The 17,938-nt window shown below is 39.3% G+C and overlaps 3 protein-coding genes and 1 non-coding gene across 5 annotated transcripts; 1 reads left to right on the top strand and 3 right to left on the bottom strand.

Annotated features, from left to right (window-relative positions):
- Nucleotides 1-488: 488 nt before the first annotated feature.
- On the bottom strand, nucleotides 489-570 carry trnal-uag (transfer RNA leucine (anticodon UAG)). The gene has a single exon. It is a non-coding gene; the product is annotated as a tRNA-Leu (tRNA).
- Nucleotides 571-1,524: 954 nt separating this feature from the next.
- Nucleotides 1,525-7,615, bottom strand: cdr2a (cerebellar degeneration-related protein 2a). The gene is made up of 7 exons (XM_061712921.1): nucleotides 7,376-7,615; nucleotides 6,251-6,363; nucleotides 4,950-5,098; nucleotides 4,659-4,835; nucleotides 3,382-3,684; nucleotides 2,975-3,257; nucleotides 1,525-2,891 (listed from the first exon to the last, which is right to left on the bottom strand). Exons 1-7 carry the CDS (start codon nucleotides 7,452-7,454, stop codon nucleotides 2,607-2,609), a joined length of 1,389 nt encoding a protein of 462 aa, XP_061568905.1. The 5' UTR covers nucleotides 7,455-7,615; the 3' UTR covers nucleotides 1,525-2,606.
- A 379-nt stretch (nucleotides 7,616-7,994) lies between these two features.
- mfsd13al (major facilitator superfamily domain containing 13a-like) lies at nucleotides 7,995-14,208 on the top strand. 2 transcript variants are annotated; one of them, XM_061712920.1, is made up of 7 exons: nucleotides 7,995-8,583; nucleotides 10,039-10,353; nucleotides 10,437-10,865; nucleotides 11,175-11,329; nucleotides 11,417-11,500; nucleotides 11,705-11,892; nucleotides 12,125-12,322. In XM_061712920.1, the coding sequence occupies exons 1-6, from the start codon at nucleotides 8,386-8,388 to the stop codon at nucleotides 11,850-11,852; spliced, it is 1,329 nt and encodes a 442-aa protein (XP_061568904.1). In that variant the 5' UTR covers nucleotides 7,995-8,385; the 3' UTR covers nucleotides 11,853-11,892; nucleotides 12,125-12,322. The 2 variants fall into 2 exon arrangements, with proteins under 2 accessions (XP_061568904.1, XP_061568903.1); XM_061712919.1 differs by lacking the exon at nucleotides 12,125-12,322 and adding an exon at nucleotides 12,484-14,208 and having other exon boundaries at nucleotides 7,999-8,583; nucleotides 11,705-11,848.
- On the bottom strand, nucleotides 13,550-16,170 carry si:ch211-139g16.8 (immunoglobulin superfamily member 6). The gene is made up of 6 exons (XM_061712922.1): nucleotides 16,087-16,170; nucleotides 15,572-15,892; nucleotides 15,391-15,488; nucleotides 15,243-15,290; nucleotides 14,901-15,008; nucleotides 13,550-14,784 (listed from the first exon to the last, which is right to left on the bottom strand). The coding sequence occupies exons 1-6, from the start codon at nucleotides 16,136-16,138 to the stop codon at nucleotides 14,731-14,733; spliced, it is 681 nt and encodes a 226-aa protein (XP_061568906.1). The 5' UTR covers nucleotides 16,139-16,170; the 3' UTR covers nucleotides 13,550-14,730.
- Nucleotides 16,171-17,938: the final 1,768 nt, after the last annotated feature.

The following is a 17,938-nucleotide window of genomic DNA, read 5'->3' as shown; positions in this document are numbered from 1 at the left end:
TTGAAACACATAAATATTGAATTTGTTAATAGTAATAATTGCATTATTTATTGCATTTAAAGCATTTTAAGCTTTTGTGATAAAATTCTGTAGTGATTTGCATATCTTCAAATTGTGGTTACTATTGAAGTAGTCATTTTGTACACTTTTAGAAATAAAAGCATTAGTAATTCATACAGTTTCTGTTTAATATTTATCGTGAAAATACATATCCTTTCCTCATAAAACCTGAAATTATTCAACTATATTTGTGGTGTGGGAAACTTTCCTTTTTAACTTTTAGTAGAAAAATGTTGATATGTTTAATTCTGCCACAAGAGGGCGCACTTGCGCTACCAATTATTTGACTGCATAGCGTACCATTCAATGACAAAAAGAGTTATTCCTCGACTATACGCAGAATGCGTTAGGTGTATTAATTTAATTGACTAGTGATGTTGATGTAACAATTTGAAAGACAAAACTGAAAGGAGGACGAAAAAGGTTTCTGGCAGCGGTGGGATTCGAACCCACGCCATCGAAATGACTGGAGCCTAAATCCAGCGCCTTAGACCACTCGGCCACGCTACCACACTGTTCACGATGGTGAAATAGTGTTATACCATGGTCTCAGTAGGGAGCGTATCCTGGACCATCTGACCGCGGTAAGTTTAGATAGATATTGACTTCGGATGCGAGAAAGTCCCTCCTGAGGGACTGCCAACAAAACTACCAACTGGATGAAATGATGCAGATTTGTCTTTTCAAGTCACTCTAACCAAAGGCGAATTGCTCTACTAAACGAGTCAACTAAAACGCTTTAAAAAATATATATATTCGAGGATTCTCATATTTTTATGTTTTTCAGATGGGAAATGATCACCCACAGAATGCAAATAGATAGTGAATATTTCTAGTTTAATAAAATCTCAGGTGTTGGTTGATTTCACTTCCAATATTCACCACAGCTTTTATTCAAAAATGTTTTAGAACCATGCTCTCTCTGGCAGAATATATGATTATGTCCAGCTTAATTATTTTGTTGATTTTGCAACACTGTAACCTAATTTCTAGATGAACTTTCACTCTCAGAGTGATCGCTTGTGGGATGCCCTTTGTGAGATTTGTGAGTGTGCATTGCAGGTTTTGTTGAAACTTGTCCATCTGGGTGAGCGTGGTATGCAATCCCCTTGTTTGCAGGTTTGGTGGATTTGCAGCTACTTTATGATGTGGAAATGGCACTAATGTGAAGACTAATTCTAAAGAGAGACAAAGACTCAGTAATTATTCAGCTGACCTACATAAACTGAGTTCTCACAAGAAAGGTGACAATTCTTGACTGTGTAGGCTAAGAAGTGGTACACTGTTAATGTGCTCCGATTTCTTTGTTTTTCACCCAACAATGGATGACGCAACCCCTGCAAATATTTCATCACTGTTGGACAGGTTGAAACGTCCCTGTACACAAAGCCATGTAGGTGACACCTTTTCAGTTGCATATATATATAATACAATAATATTGGGTTTTTACACATGACCACACAGTTAAACTGCAAAAATTATTGCCTTTATTCTTTATTTGCCAGAGAACCATGTCCAGTCTCCATGGAGGCTTCAAAACAGCACACCCCTAAATGCCCTGCCTAAACTCAATTTTGTAACATCCATATAATTCTTTCTTGCAAGCACCACATTACATTGAGAGTGCAAGTAAAAAATATAATACATAAAGCACTATTTTCATTTCAAACAACAATTGAGGTCCTGAATTCTTATTTTTCTTTTACCTGTAACAGAATTTCCATAAGATGTTCTCCTGAATCAATAGACAGTTTCTACATCCACACAAGAAGCTCTCCAGTTACTTTTAATTTCACTTATTGTCAACTGGAAAATCTGCTCTGGAAATCAGTCCACAAAGACGATAAATAATCATAAATCTTTTCTAAACTCCTGTTAATAAATAAATAAATTGAACAAAACTGTGATACATCATAAAAAGTGCTGAGCTTGCATGTGCTCTGTTGCTGTGCACACTTGTCGGATGCATAAAAACAAAAATTAACAATCTTCCAGTGTCCACTTGTAATAGGCCAGTGACCCTCAACTCGTCTACGTTTTTAAATGAGACAAACCAACTCACATCAACTAATTCTTACAAACGTATGATTGTATTTCTACAGATTTACAGTCTATTGCAACATTTTTTTTTCTTACAGTTCATATTTAAACTCCACAAGTGTGCAATTCCATGTGGCTTTGTCCTTTAAACACCAAACAATCAAGTGCTCACAGGAGTAAGATTACATAAACACTGTTTGTGGACATAATGCTGGTGGCTTATGAGGTCAAATTGCAAAATGTGCTTCTGATTCGCAGAGGAAAACTTTATAAATCTTACAGTACATTACCTCTTTTTCCTCTATAATTTCCTGGGATCCATTTTTATACAAACATTTTTAACATAACATTACATGAACATAAATGCTACAATACATTTCCATAAGGACGGGATAAAATGAACAAGCGTTGGCTGCTATCTAAGATGTAATGGACATAGCAGCGTGTGCATCGTTGACACAGCACAGCAACCTCAGTGCTCTCGCAGGCAGACATGAGAATGAGTCTTAAGAAGGTGAGTCTTCATTTGGCTGAATACCGACTGGAAACCTGTTCTCGCTCAGGTCGTCTTTGGTCTTCTGGATGCAGGTGAAGATCTCCTTGAAGAGAACCTTGTACTCTGGCTGCAGACCGTCTTCGGCAACGACTGCTAGATCAGATAAAGCGGCTAAACTGGAGCGGCGGCGGCGCGCCCGGATGCTCGCAGATGAAGTGCCGGCTGTCTGGACGGCCTTGTGGGTGAGCTCGTCGGGGGTCTGCTGGCATCGCTGCAGTAACTCATCATATTTCACCTAGAAAACACCAAAATATTTTAAGTGAAAATGGCATTCTTAGGAAAACTCTTTACAATAGACTACCAGACATGAACGCCCACCTGCAGAGCACTGTACTGCGCATCCACTTCATTGAGTAAAGAGATGCCTCTCCGTTTCACGGCCTCAGCCCGCCTGATACACAGCTCCTCGTGGCCACGACGAATGTCATCCGCGTTCGCTGCTCTTAAAACGCTGTCACTGTGACGCCTCTGTCGATTGTGTCTGGTAGGCTCTTCAACCTTTTCTGTCTTCTCTTCTGTCTCACTCTGTCCCGCATCCTGCTTTTCTTCTGAGGCGAAGAATATTGACTCGGGCACCAGCAGGTGGTCAGTTCTTCTAGCACTGGTGAGAGTGGTGGCATGCATATTTTTCAAATATCGCACACACATAGTAAATGTTTGTACCTTCAGTGGTCATCAGATGTTGCGTAAATTTGGTTCTCCTCTAAACACTAATCAGCTCTTACCTGTTGGCGACGTCAGCACGCCACAGAAGCCGCAGCTGCTCCACTTCCTCCTCCAGCTCCTTCTGCCTGGCCCGACAGCCCTCCAGCAGGGCCAGCCGATGCTCCAAATTTCTGTTCTCCTTGTTCGTCAACTCAATCTCCTGCTCCGCCGCCTCTCTGCGGTTCCGCTCCGCATTTATCTGTTTCTGAAGACTCTGGATGGAGTTCTGAAGAGCTTGGTTTTCATCTTCTGGGTTTTGGCGTACGTCCCCATCATATAAGGAGTTCTGAGCCGACCAGATTCCATCAATGAGAGCCAAATACCTGAGCCAGAAAGGATTATGTTATTTCACGCGTTAAAGTGTAACTCTGGGGCACCGGGCTCCCCATGTAAAGAGGCTTACGGCCCTCGTGCAGACGGCCCCAGTTCAAGTCCTGGCCTGTGGCCCTTTACTGCAACTTCTTCCCCCATTTCTTTGCCCCTATTTGCTGTCTGTTCACTTTCAAATAAATAAAATCGTACTTGTTCCACAAAGACAGGGGGGGAAAAAAGTTAACTTTGATAAAACAGCTGACTTTCTCGTAAAGAATAATTATTTATGGATACAATTATCACAGCTCAATTTTATCTAATTTGCAGTCTTCTGTTGACATAAATTGTGATCATTTCAAAAATGTTTTTTTTTTTTTAAACAGGGGAAGCTTAATAATCAGTTTCATCATATTTCTTCCAAACCTACACTCTGGCAGCTTAAGGCTGCAAACAGGAAAACCAGGTTATATCCTGGGGTTCTCATAAATGACATGGTACAACAAAGAATTTTGTAAGATTTTTAGCCTAATATGCATTAGGCTAATATACCAAAATAGGTGATACAACCTGTAGAGAACTACAGCACTGGTTGCGTGTGGTTGCGTGTATTAACACACTGCTGACAATGAGAAAGGATTAACTCCTTTGTCCTATGGATTATGTCTAAAGAAAGTGCTCTGCAGACAGCAGACAAAGACAGACAGTGGTCACAGTTAAGGAGATATCACAAAAAAGGCCAGAGATCTATAGTTACTTTACAGTGGTACTCTTGTGTGTTTGTGAAGCTGAACGTGGAATGATGCTGCCCTCACAGGAAGGTATTTTATGACTCATCTATATGGTAATAAACAGAGATAAAATAAAAAATGTCCAACCTGTTGCACAAGACAAGGGTCTACTACACAATTTCCTGTCTGAAAATTGTTCCCATGTCACAACCTGGCGCTCTACGACTAGGGCTATGCAGCAGCGAGTGTGTAATCACCTGTCGTGCTGTAAGTCATACAGCTCTTTCAGACAGGAGACACTCTGTGCTCCGAGGCTGCGTCGCTGCTCTGCCATCTCCCTCTTCTTTCGCTCTGCTTGGACAGTTTTCAGCTCCTCCACTTGACTCTGCAGGTCTTCCATGTGGGTCTGAAGGTCTGCAATAATGTCAGTTAGGCTGAAGAGGAAGAAGAGAACATGACTGTGTTACACTTTGCATCAGACCTTTGAACACGGGAGCTCTCAGGACGATCTGACTGGGAGAACAATTATGTCAAAAAGGTTGACTGACCTATGAATCCTCTGTTGGGCCACGCGGTTGTCCTGAACAAGCCTGTCGTTGCTTTCCTCCAGATCCCTGGCAGCTATGTCCAGCTGCTCATACACCTTGGCATGCTGGTCGTTCATCTGACGCAGCATTTCCACCTGTTTGGTCATATACTAGTGCACAAAAGAAGGGAATTTTTCAATCATTTTGATTTTATGGAGAAAATGAAAGTGTTAAAGAATAGATCTGAATAATGCGGGAAAAGCGAAAGCTTTCAATAACTTAATTCTAGACTTATTTTAATTTCAGCATCAAGACTTTGGTTATTAGAAATTAAAACATCTGGCTATGGTGATACATGCGTGTACATACATTGGTTCATTCTAAAATGCTCTCAATCAACCACAAAAAGACATGTAACAAAATGCAATATTTGGTTTTATAACCAAATAGTACAATTCAGTTGTTCAAATACTAGCGTCACTGAATAGAGCAGTGAGACAACACCAGTGAGACAACAAACTGAATATTTCCGGGGATGTGTGTGAACGTTGCTTATGAGGAGCACAAGCACAACTTTCTACTAAATAAAAAGGTAACCACCTTTAACCCAATTCCAACATCTGATTTTGTAAAAGATCACATGAATATCACCAAAGTTAATTTTCTCTGGTAAAAATGATGGCCCGTCACACTGCCCGCAGCCTTGAGTTCGGCAAGTTCGGTGACAGACAACATTAGTGTGTGAGGGTCACTGAGACGTTTTTGGATTACCATATCAACCACAATAAATCCTCAAGCCACAGCCCTCTCACTACCGTAAACAAATTAAGCCTCTTATCTTTGCTGACCTGCTGACTGACATGTCCTCCAGCTCAAAGAGATTGGCCCACTCTGCAGATACCAAAATGTCTAGGTATAATTGTGCTTATAATAACCTTTAACTATTAAATGCATACGAGACAAGTATGATCTTTGAATATTTATCTAAACAATGACCAGGGATAAAATAATGAGACTGAAAAAAGTATTTCCTTCATAATTAGTTGCAGTTACACTTTCACAAGCACTGTGCCAGAAGGTCATTAGGTCAGATTGGTCAGGATTAGCTTTTATTTTTACTCAATTTCAGCTTTTTTTTTTTCTGAGGATGAAAATTTTTCTCAATGACCTTTCCGTAATCCTGGACTGACTCACCTAAAAACATTAATGAGGCCTAAACATGTCTAGACAGATGGGACGGTGGGTAAACTGTGTAGACGAGCACAAGTTTGGAGCTGATGCAATGTCATAGCTGTGGCCAGTTTGCTCCAAACATTTCCCACCTCTATCTCCAGCAGCTGCTCCTGGTTAGTGGAGTACATCTGCTGCAGGGCCTGCTCCAGGTCATGGTTCCTGTCCAGGAGGGTTTTCCCCAGCTCCGCTGCCAGATGCAGATCTACACAAGGCAAAGTAAAAACATGTAAACATGAGTTTCAAGGCAGCTGCAAGCGCTCGCAGCTGACATGTTCACACAAGCACACAAGTTGTGTATAACACTGTCAGTATTTGGCTCTGGTGGATCACAGAGGAATCTAAGGCATGTCTTGTGATCCTTCCTCTACTAATTTCTTTAGGGTCGGTATCGTGTCCAGAAACAGTATTTCCCATAACTTGGTATTTGAGTGGAAAATGAAATCAGAAAAGTGGTCTGTAACTCCAAACATATATTACCTTGTTTTTTTTTCTTCTTAAAATTGTAAAATCCAACTCTTCCCTTTCTAAATTCAATTTAAAATGAATAAAAATAATTCAGATTGTACACTTTATTGATTCGCTGACTCTAGATTTGATCTATTTTTGCACTTTTGACTAATCAGAGATATGCAATGCAAATCATCTTAAATTTATTCTAGTTTATTTTTTTTTATAAAACGGGGTATCATTATGGTGACTTGATCATTAGCAAACATATTTGTGTCTCATTTGTTTGACTTATTTTCTGATGTGTGTGATTTACTTTACTTTCATTCTATAGTTAAAAAAACTTGATCGACTTTTTTCTGTATTTCTGATAGCCCATTGCTGACAGAAACGCATAAACTGGAACCATGTCCAGCATATTATTAGTCAGAAAACAATGAACACAGGATTTGTGACACCCTCAGGAAATCCCAGCCAAAGAGCGCTCCCAACTTTTTGTCGTGTGACTGATAAGTCACAAGAGTAGACTGTTTAATTGTTATATTTATTTTAACAGTGTCTTGGTGTTGCTCATTAGTGCAGATTAGTATTATTTTTAATTCACATCCGTTGTTTTTGCAAAACAGGAGTTTTAGGGTGCGTCCACACGGCTGAAGGCTGATTTATGGTTCCGCGTTACACCAACGCAGAGCCTACGGCGTAAGCTACGCCATAGGCTCTGCGTCGATTTGACGCAGAACCATAATGCAGGCTTGAGCGGGTCTTACCGTGCTCCAGCTCCTGCGTGGTGTACCAGGACTCCGCATTCTTCTCAAACTCCTGCTCCAAAATCCTGTCGGTCAACATGCTGGAGGCGGCGGGGCGCACCAGAGCTGCACCTGACGGATACCTGACAGACGAGAGTGTGTGGTCTGCTGCTCCCGCCGCCACTACATCCTCACGGCGCGTCAGAGCCTTTTAAATCCGTTGTCCAGAGCAACGACGGCAACGTGGCAAATCCTCCATTCACCCCGGTATCCGGTAGGAGGCAGAACACCACTGGAGAAAACACATTTATGCCGCGTTCCATTTGTCCTCGGAAGTCGGAATTTCCCAGTTCCCAGTCGGAATTTTCAACTGGAACGCTCCTCGTAGTGGGATTTCCTACTGGGAAAGTGGGAGAAGCTTCACCACCCCCGAGTTACCGTTCCAAATGGCTGCCATTCCCAGTTCCCAGTTCCGATTTCCGAGGTAAATGGAACGCGGCATTATTCTCAATTAAAGAAATAACACTTCATTTTTTTTCTACGACTTTCTTTTCACATGTTATCGCCGAACATGTTTATAAAAGTTTATAAAACTTTACAAAAAGTTATAACAGTTGAACTTTTATTTAAATTTAGCTTAGGTCACTTCCTCTGACTGACTTGATTTTGACCAATTACAAAGTATAAAGAATTCCTCCAACCAATCAAAAGTTTATTATTATCTAAAAGCTCCACCTCGAACCAGAAACACAGAAATCGAGTTAAACAGTTTCAGTCGGTTATATTTATTCGTGTTTTTTTTTTATATGGTGACATTTATTGTGGAGCGTTCTTTATTATTGTCATTAAAATGCGATGCGTTTGAAAAAACTGGTTCTGAAAGTCTTTTCCGGTGAAGGATCGACAACTTTCAATGTATTTACTTGCAAAAATATCGCTAAAGTAAACGTTTGCAATGTTAAATTTGAAGTAGGTTAGGTAGATTTTGCAGCAATTCCTCGCGTCACCGTGTAACTTTAAGTTGAACTGGTATGGTCGTGGAGGAGAAACTCGTGAGAGAGCATCCCGGAAGAATGAATGTGATCAACTTAAGAGTGAACCATGCAGCCCTGGCTTATGCCATGACCACGCTGGGCTCGGGCATGATCAACAACATCTTCAGCTTCTACTATGTCAAACTCTTCTTGAATAAGTACAAGATATCAGAGGGAGCTTTCCACCAGTCACAAGTGAGTATCTTGAGAAATGTGGAGACCTACAGAAAGAGAGAAAAGAGACTTTTAAACAAAGGTGTCAAAAGTATTCACATTCATAACTCAGGTACAAGTATAGATACTAGAGTTTAAAAATACTCCTGAAGTTTTTTACTCAAGTAAAAGTATAAAAGTACTGGTTTCAAAACTACTTAAAGTATAAAAGTAAAAGTAATGTAAGGGGGAAAAAGCCATTGAAAATGAATACATCTTAGTATAATGCAAATATATTAAAGAACCATATATGTGTACTAGGGATGGGCGGTATGGACTAAAAAATGTATCACGATCATTTCTGGCCTTTATCCCGATAACGATAAAAATGACGATAAAAAAAAATACCAATTCAACTCCACCTTTGTAACTATAAATCTATCTCGCTCTCAGATCCGCCAGGCTCATTTCCTTCCTTCCTTCCTTCCTTCCTTCCTTCCTTCCTTCCTTCCTTCCTTCCTTCCTTCCTTCCTTCCTTCCTTCCTTCCTTCCTTCCTTCCTTCCTTCTTCCTCCTGCTTTCCTTCCTTCCTCCTTTCCTTGTTTTCTCCCTTCCTTCCTTCCTTCCTTCCTTCCTTCCTTCCTTCCTTCCTTCCTTCCTTCCTTCCTTCCTTCCTTCCTTTCTTCCTTCCTTCCTTCCTTCCTTTTTTCCTTCCTTCTTCCCTTCCTCTTCTCCCCTTCCTTCCTTCCTTCTTTCCTTCCTTCCTTCCTTCCTTCCTTCCTTCCTTCCTTCCTTCCTTCCTTCCTTCCTTCCTTCCTTCCTTCTTCCCTTCCTCTTTCCCCCCTTCCTTCCTTCTTTCCTTGTTTTCTCCCTTCCTTCCTTCCTTCCTTCCTTCCTTCCTTCCTTCCTTCCTTCCTTCCTTCCTTCCTTCCTTCCTTCCTTCCTTCCTTCCTTCCCTCCTCCCTTCCCTCCTCCCTTCCTTCCTTCCTTCACATACGTTGTGCGATGATGACTAGTTGCCTATAAGTATAGTAATGGTGCAAAAAGTCAAACTTCAGAGGCATGTTATCATTTATCCTAACCTTTATTGGAATGTACATCCAAGTTTAGTTGCAGGAATCTGAGGGAACGGATGTAAGAACAAAACTGGACAAGAAAATCTGAAACAACCACAACCTAATTCACTCTATCCGGATGGAGCAATTTAACTGGATAGTTTTTTTTTAAAGGCTGAAATGAAATAGAGTAACAGGGCTGTTTTTAAAATGTAAGGAGAAAAAAGTACAGATAATTGCGTGAAAATGTAAGTAGTAAAAGTAAAAAATAATTACTCCAGTGAAGTATAGATAACCAAAATTTCTACTTAAGTAAGGTAACGAAGTATTTGTACTTCGTTACTTGACACCTCTGCTTTTAAATTGGTTAACGTTCTGTTGATTTGTCAATTTATATGATGTCAGAACTATGCTTGAACCATATTATGAAAAACTGCCCACAGGTGGTGTACATGGTGTGGAATGCAGTCAATGACCCTCTCTTTGGTTACCTGCAAGATAATTCCAGGGTGCCCTGCTGCTCTCAGAGACGGCTCTCCATCCTGTACGGTGCTCCCCTCTACTCCCTGGCTTTTCTTATAGCCTGGTTTCCATGGCGATCCTACACCCCTGGCGAATGGATGAGTGGCTTGCACTTGACAGTAGCACTGTGTGCTTTTGATGGCATGCTGACGTTTGTGCTGCTGGCACAATGTGCCTTGTTTGCAGAGATTTCCAGTCATCACCAGAACCGATTAAGGCTTATAAAGTACAATCAGGTAAGTGCTCTATCTTTTCTCTGTGCTTTCTCAAGTCAAGTTTGAAACATTCTTCTCATAATTTGCTCTTTTCAATTTGACAGGTGGCTTCTCTTATTGGCTCCTCCAGCATCCTTTTCTGTGGTGTGCTGTCCAATAACATGGAAGATTTAACATCTTTTCAGTCGTTCTCAGTGCTGATTGCTATCCTGAGCTGTGGCTGCATGCTGTACACAGGCTTCCACAGTGAGAGCCGCTTTGATAATAAAGTGTCTGAGTCAGCTAATCCGCAGTCTGGTGACCAGGCTCCCCATCAAACAGCATGTTCCTTCTCAATGTTGAAGAAGCTGATGTGGCAGATCCTGACCAACACAGACTTTCAACTGTTTGTGCTCATGAACTTCTGCCAGGTGTTCATGTTGGCTTTCTTTAATAATTTTACCATGATTTTCGCCGAGCACCTGATTCCTCCAGATGTGCTTCCATCGCTGGCCAAGAGCATCATGTATGGAGCAGGATTTATCTGTCCACAGGTATCATCCTATGCTGATTTGTGTCTTTTTTTCATGAAAAGCATAGACTAGATATGTAATGATGGTGTCATTAGCTGACCAAACAGTTTTTGTTGGGGCATTTTGTCCTTTTGTTATCTTAAGGTCTGGAAAGGACTGATAGTAACATAACATGATTAAGTTAAACAAAATATCTTTATTGTCATTATACATTTTCTCTTTCTTGCACAGGAGTTTTTATAGAATCAATAAGCAAATGAGTAAAAAAAACTTACTGTAGTGTTTTATATTACAGTAAATACTGCTGCTAACTCAGTGTCTCCGATTCAGCTGTTAGTGTTGTGCAGTCAGAGCCTGCTGCGCAGTCTTGGCTACTACAAGATCATCATCTTCACCTTCTATGTTGAGGCAGGAATGGCAGCTGTCATGCTAGTACTTGGCCATCAGCATTACTATATCCTGGCAGTTTTCCTCACATTCAACATGTAAGATGTTTTTTTGACTGTCCTGTACATCATTGTTTTGAGTTTACGGCTTTGTACCTAACTCTTCCGCTTCTTTCTCTTATGCAGGGTTTTAATTCAGGCAGCTTTCAGTCTTTTTAGCTTGCCTCTGGCAGATATTATTGATGCAGATCTGCAACAATACAAGCGCAGGTGAAGAAAAACTGAAGGGGTTGATTATGGGGCTGACTGAGTCAAAAATCAATCCTTCATCTGTTAATGTTGGATATTCAAGTTATTCCACATTCAGATATGCTAAATGTGTCATGTAATTATAAATACTAATCTTTTATATTTAAAAAAAATGTTTTTTCACTTTTATAACTTGTTTTCCTCTGTATTCCCCCTCCTCTTCAGTTCTCCCCTCTCTTCCATGGTGTTTGGAACAAACGCTTTGTTCACGAAGCCAGCTCAGTCTCTGGCCCCAATGATGGTGCTTAATATTTTGAACCAGTTTGGATACGAGAAGTTGAAGGATGCGGGGCGGTACTCAGATCTGAGGTAGAGACAGTTTCCTGCATCTTGTTCATTTAAAGTTTTAATGCCTTATGACAGGGGTAGGCAATTCCGGTCCTCGAGGGCCGGTGTCCTGCATGTCTTAGATGTTACCCTGCTTCAGCACACCGTGATAAAAGTACCTGTGTCATTAACAGAATTGTGCAGCCCTGGATGACAAGCTGATGACGATGATTAATTAGAATCAGGTGTGTTAAAGCAGGGAAACATCTAAAACATGCAGGACACTGGCCCTCGAGGACCGGAATAGCCTACCCCTGCCTTATGATTTACTCTTTTTGAGATTGCACAAAATGATTAATTGTGTTGAGTGACACTAAATATTTCTGAGCACAAGCCCCTGTTGTGAAGACATCTTTTAAATATACTCCACTATGTGTTTTTTCATTGTTAATGTTTACAGTTTTGCATCCATTTAATGTATTTATGCAAAATCAAAGAAATTAGAAAATAAAGGAGAAGCTCAGATAGTGATAACTGATGTTTAACGGAGTCAACTTTCATTACTCTCAACAGTATTCACTTTCAACAATAGTATGATATACGGTATATATATTTAAAGTATGACGCAGTTGTAAATTATAATGAATATGCACTTATTTTGGTCTCATCCTTCCTAGTGCTTTGGAAAACCTCCACAGTGTCATGTTCTACCTGGTTTGTCTGGTGCCCATGTGCATTGGTTCCCTACAAGTGCTGGCTTGGAGGCCGTTTTCCATCCGTAACAGCCACACAGTCGACACAAAGTACCCGGACAGCTAATGTTAGTACTTTATGAATGCCAAAGAAGTTAGCTGCCAGGATTTTTACTGGAATAATGGGGAACGTTTTGTTGCAATCATGTTGAAAGTATTGCCAAAATGATTGAATATTTGATGGAGTGTATGAATATGTCATGAAAATGTGTAGTGAACAGCATCTCCATAGGATGCCATAGTTGATCCGTGGTATCAAGTAGATACAAAATCAAACAAGGGAAGGGGATAAAAATGATATTTGGATTATTTATAATGGTGACTGTGAGAAAACTTTTGTATATTCTTTTGTACTGTATCTGAGAAGCCCATTCCAGATGTGACTATTGTGTTTGCTCCTTTTCTAACACATTATTTTATAACACCAGACGCCTTTACAAAAGCCCAGTTGTAGTTTTCCATTTATGTTAAAGGTAAACACTTTGTGCACTCAGATCAGATTATACTGTGAAAAAAGACAAGTGCTTAAGAAAACTTGCACCAAAATGAGTTTGTTTTCAAAAGAGAAAGTGTACTTAATTAAACACTGAATCTGCATATGTATAAGTAAGTTACTTCAAAAATCTGCTTGTATTTAGAATTTTACAGAAGTTTAAACTTTGCACTTTTTTATACCAGAACTGGTCAGAAGCCATTATTCACTTTAATCCTTACATAGAAGCAATTTATCAATCCAGGGTTCGTTTTGGTTTAATCATAAATATGTCGTAATTCTTTTCTGCATAAAATGAATAAATAAATACATGCTATGACCTTCATCTTGATTCTATATCATCTTGGTGGAGGGGGGGGGAAGTTTTGTTTGTTTGTTTTAGTTTAATGAAATGCCTCAAATCAAGTTGAGCAACTGGTTGCATGGTAGAAGTGAAGCTAATATAATTATAATAATATAAGAAGGGCACGTGATTGACGACACAATTTGAGAGAATTATTTTTCTTAAAAAAAAAGAGTCTTGCCTTTATTAAAAGAAAAACAAAACGAAAGTTTCTCAAACATAACAGTTAATGCCATCACCTTTTCAGTACACAGGCAATATTTGAAGACACAAATTCACTTATAACTGAAACCTCATAGAGCTTAGAACTTCTTCTGAAATCACTCTTTTACACAATATCACACATACTTGTTTATAACAGGATCAAAATGATCAAAGAAAGAAACACTTTTTTATTTCATGGTTTACTCTGGCATTTAAAAAGGAGAATAAATCAGATGTTTGACACAGCTGAATGGCAGAAAGGCTGAACCTTAAATCCTAGCTTTTATGAGCAAAAAAGGAACAATTCTGTCTTTCCACCTCAACCATGTCAGAAATGCATTTATGGGGTTCTAACGTAAACATAATTTGATTATTTGTATTAAACAGCAGACAAAACGATACAACTTATGCCAAACCAGGATGCCTCAAAAACAGATTAGACGTTTGGTTGCCTTAATGAGAATTTTGGACAGGTTCTCTGAAGTAAATTATGCTTTAAAGATGATCCTGCCTTGTGTAATGTTTCTTATTTGGGTTTTCTGTATCCGTAATGATCAAGTGTCTGTTTGTGGTCAAATTTTGAGGCTTTGATTAAAAATGTTTTTACACATGTCTGCAGGATTTGTACATTTAGGTTTATATAACATATTTGCTGAAAGGAAGTTGGTCAAAAATTTCAAATGGACTTTTTCTGTTGTTAGAAAACACCTCAGGTAAAATCAGGAAAAACATCTGCATTAATATTAATAATGCATTAATATATCCTTTTTACATCACAAAGCTAATTATTGACATTCAGCGTTGCAGAAATTCCTGAAATCTCATTGAGGAATACATGTTGATGGACGGCTTTGCAACAACAGAATATCAAACACCACACAGAGGCAGTCTATGTAGCAGTGCAGAGGTTGAAGCTTTGGAGAGAAAAGAAACATTGACTCATCATAGTTGTGGCATTTATGTCTCACATCTCAAGACAAAAGTTGAGCAAACACGTAACCGAAGTCCATTTTCGGGAGATTTGTTCATTTTGTGTGTCACACAGCGTCATCAGTCAGCTGTTTCCAAACGTTGAAACACCCCCTCAGTCAGAATGAAGGAAATTCCTTATTCAATACGCTTGAATGACACTTTAGATATTTTGGTAGATGCAATCAGTGGAAATATTGGACTCCCCACCAGCTGCCTGTAACAACAAAGCTTACTTGAAAGAAACGGTAAGGAAACTACATGCAACTGTAGAATATTATGCAATTCCTCTGTTGAGTAATTGTGATTGTAACATACCCCCACATGATTTACCTCTGCCTGAGAGCGGCTTCCTCTTGTTTGCTTGCTTTTCCTCAAGTTCCCTCTTCTGTGCAGTTCTTGCAGCACATCACGGAACTGGGTTTTTTTTCTTAAGCTGTTCTGCTTGGAAAAATGTAAAAAAAATGTACTATAGAAAAGATATCCAGAGGTGTCCCTTTACAAGAAAAGCAGTTGTTATATTTGTTGCATCTTAATCTTTTCCGGTCAGGAATTTAAAGGTCACGGTTCCTGTTCCTCTTTTTGAATCTGTTGGTTTCCCCATTACTGTTTATCTTTTTTTTTTTTTAAAGTCAACGCATTCAATTCAAACATCAAATAAGACACTTCTTGTACCTTAGTAGAGTTCGATGTCTTTCTGCAGCCACTCATGGTACAGCCATGCTACAACAGAGATGGAGTATGTTTATTTCACACCAGCAAAAACAAAAGCACTATTTTAGCGTTGACAGAACCATAGAAGAAACTCATTTTGGTCATTTACCTTCTTTAGAATAAGAGTCGCTATGACCAGGCTATAGGTGATCAAGAGGGCTAATGATGACCACATAAGAATGTGTTTCATCATTATCCTTACACGTCCTAAAACAGAAAAGAATAATCTAAATGAAAACGTCCAGAGACTTATATTTTCATCTTGCCCTCCTCCTCCTCCTCCTTCTTACCTCTCACTACAAGAGTAGTACCAAGCCCCACGGACTCTTTGCAGCATGATCCTGCACTGTGTGTAACTGCAGCACAGTAGTAAATCCCACTGTCGTTGACATTTAGAGAGTTTATGTGCAAAGATGCTCCTTTTAGACTGTACTTGCTGTCCAAGTGGAGGCGAAAATGCTCACTTTCTTTGAAAACAAACCACTCAAAGCGTATGACCTCAGCTGAACAGTCTGATCTGATGGTACAAGGGAGCACAGCTGATTGTCCTGTTTTGTGCCAAATTATGTAATTTGGCTGTGTTAAGCACCTTTCTGTTTTCTCCAGGCTCTCTGAAATAAAAAGACAAAAAGAAAAAAAAAGTTAGATTTCTTTTTCGTAGGCAATTCCTTCAGGCCAATCAGAGAGCTACTATTAAACTGCTGTTTAATAGCTGTTTCTGAGTACTTCACACTATATATGAAGTGGTGAATCCTTCTGAACGTTATTTCCTTTAGAAAAAAAAGGTCCAGTCAAGACACCTTACCTGTCCCAGGCAAGTAGGCAAGCAGGAGAGAAAGCCAAAACAACCGCTTCATGTCTGTAGCTTAAGAGCTTGTGAGTGATCTCATGATTTCCCTGGTGGAGAGCTGTGACAACATGGGAAGTGGTTTTGTTTTACTTCCTCAACATTTGATTCCTGCATTTTTCTTGAACTGCATAATGGATTTACATATACATGAATGAATAATGAATTATGACACTGCACTAATCATACGGTGTGAATAATAAATTTGAATATATTATATGTCATACTTTCAACAATGATTCTAATATTGGTAATTATAAAGAAGAAACCATAAGAAATTCAGTGAGCCTGATGTTACCTAATAAGCTCTACATCTCTGAAAAACATTGCCCCAAAATACTTGCCAAAGATTGCATTATTTGTTTAAAGTTATGTCTCCTATTTGGTTTTGAATGAAAATGCAAATTTAATTTATACAAACTATAGTAAAAAAAAGAAAAAGAAAAAAAGGATTGTGGTGGTCAACATTATTAGCCCTCCAAAACAGAGTTTCCACAGTTTAAATTGGTAAAAAGAGTAAAATATAATTCTGAAGAATAATATAAAGAATCTGCCAAGCGTTAAGCTTTTTTTTTTCTGGAAACCATACAATTGGGTGAGCGGATCCTCCAAGAGACATCGCCCAGTTTAGTTCGGGGCAACCATAAAATACTGTTGCCATGTGTACCAAAAGGGCGACACTATGAATTATTGATTGTTATTATTGCATTAAGTGGCCCTTGCCTTGTTTTTTTGTTTCTTTCTTGTTTCAGTTGAACAGATCAGCAGAATAACTAAATTTAGCTTAATTGGGATTTGTATTTTGAAACAAATATACTATAGACAATTTTTGGTTATGACAATTTCCCTGGAAAACTTATGGGTCCGGTTTGATTTCACAAAAGGAACAAAGAATGTTAACCTTAAATGTACCTTGTGTAGTGTCATCAGATTTTCCCAACTTTAATCTCAGCGGAGGTCTCATCAAGAAAGAGCACCTGTTCCGATTTTATAGTTTACAATTCATAATCTCAGATGGTTTTCTCCAAGTCTTCTCCTTTCGGCTTTTCCCTTCAGGGGTCACCACAGGGAATCAGTTGCCTCCATCTGAGCGTGTCTTCTGCATCCTCTTCTCTTACCCCAACTACCTATTATTGTTTCTTCATATTATTAAAATAGCTGAGTTTTACACTATCTGCTTCTGCTTCTCTATCATATAGTCGTGTTTGTACATGTATGTGTGTTGTTACGATCACAAGTTGGAACACTCGGCTCAACTCTGTAACCAGAACGTAACTAAAAGGACACCACACTAAAGTTTAAGTTGCGTATATATAAAAAAACAGGTTTATTCACAATCCAACTTACAGAACAACAAGAGTCTGGAGGCCTGACCAAACAAAACAATAAACAAAGGAAAATACCATGAGGGAAGCCTGAGCCAACCACGCAGTGGGCCGTCGGACCCAGAACCCCCCTCCTTAACCTAACAAGAACAGGAACCTAACCTCACAAAACAAAAACCGAGGAAAGAAAACCAAACTGACAGACCCCCATCCTCAAAACAACACAAACAAAAGAAACACAGGAACAACCCTGGCACCAAGGTGAGGCTGCCTGGTCTGAGAGAGCGAGCCTGCTCCTCCCATCCCTCTTAAATACAGGCGGGGCCAAACAATCGCCTGATGTGGAGCACCTGAAGGAAGACAAGAACAGGGGGGGGCGCAAAACAGTGTGTATTCTATATTATATATATATATATATATATATATATATATATATATATATATATATATATATATATATATATATATATATATATATATATATA

The sequence above is a fragment of the Cololabis saira genome, chromosome 21, assembly GCF_033807715.1.
Source record: "Cololabis saira isolate AMF1-May2022 chromosome 21, fColSai1.1, whole genome shotgun sequence".
Lineage (NCBI taxonomy): Eukaryota > Metazoa > Chordata > Actinopteri > Beloniformes > Belonidae > Cololabis > Cololabis saira.
This window is presented reverse-complemented; position numbering and strand designations above follow the sequence as displayed.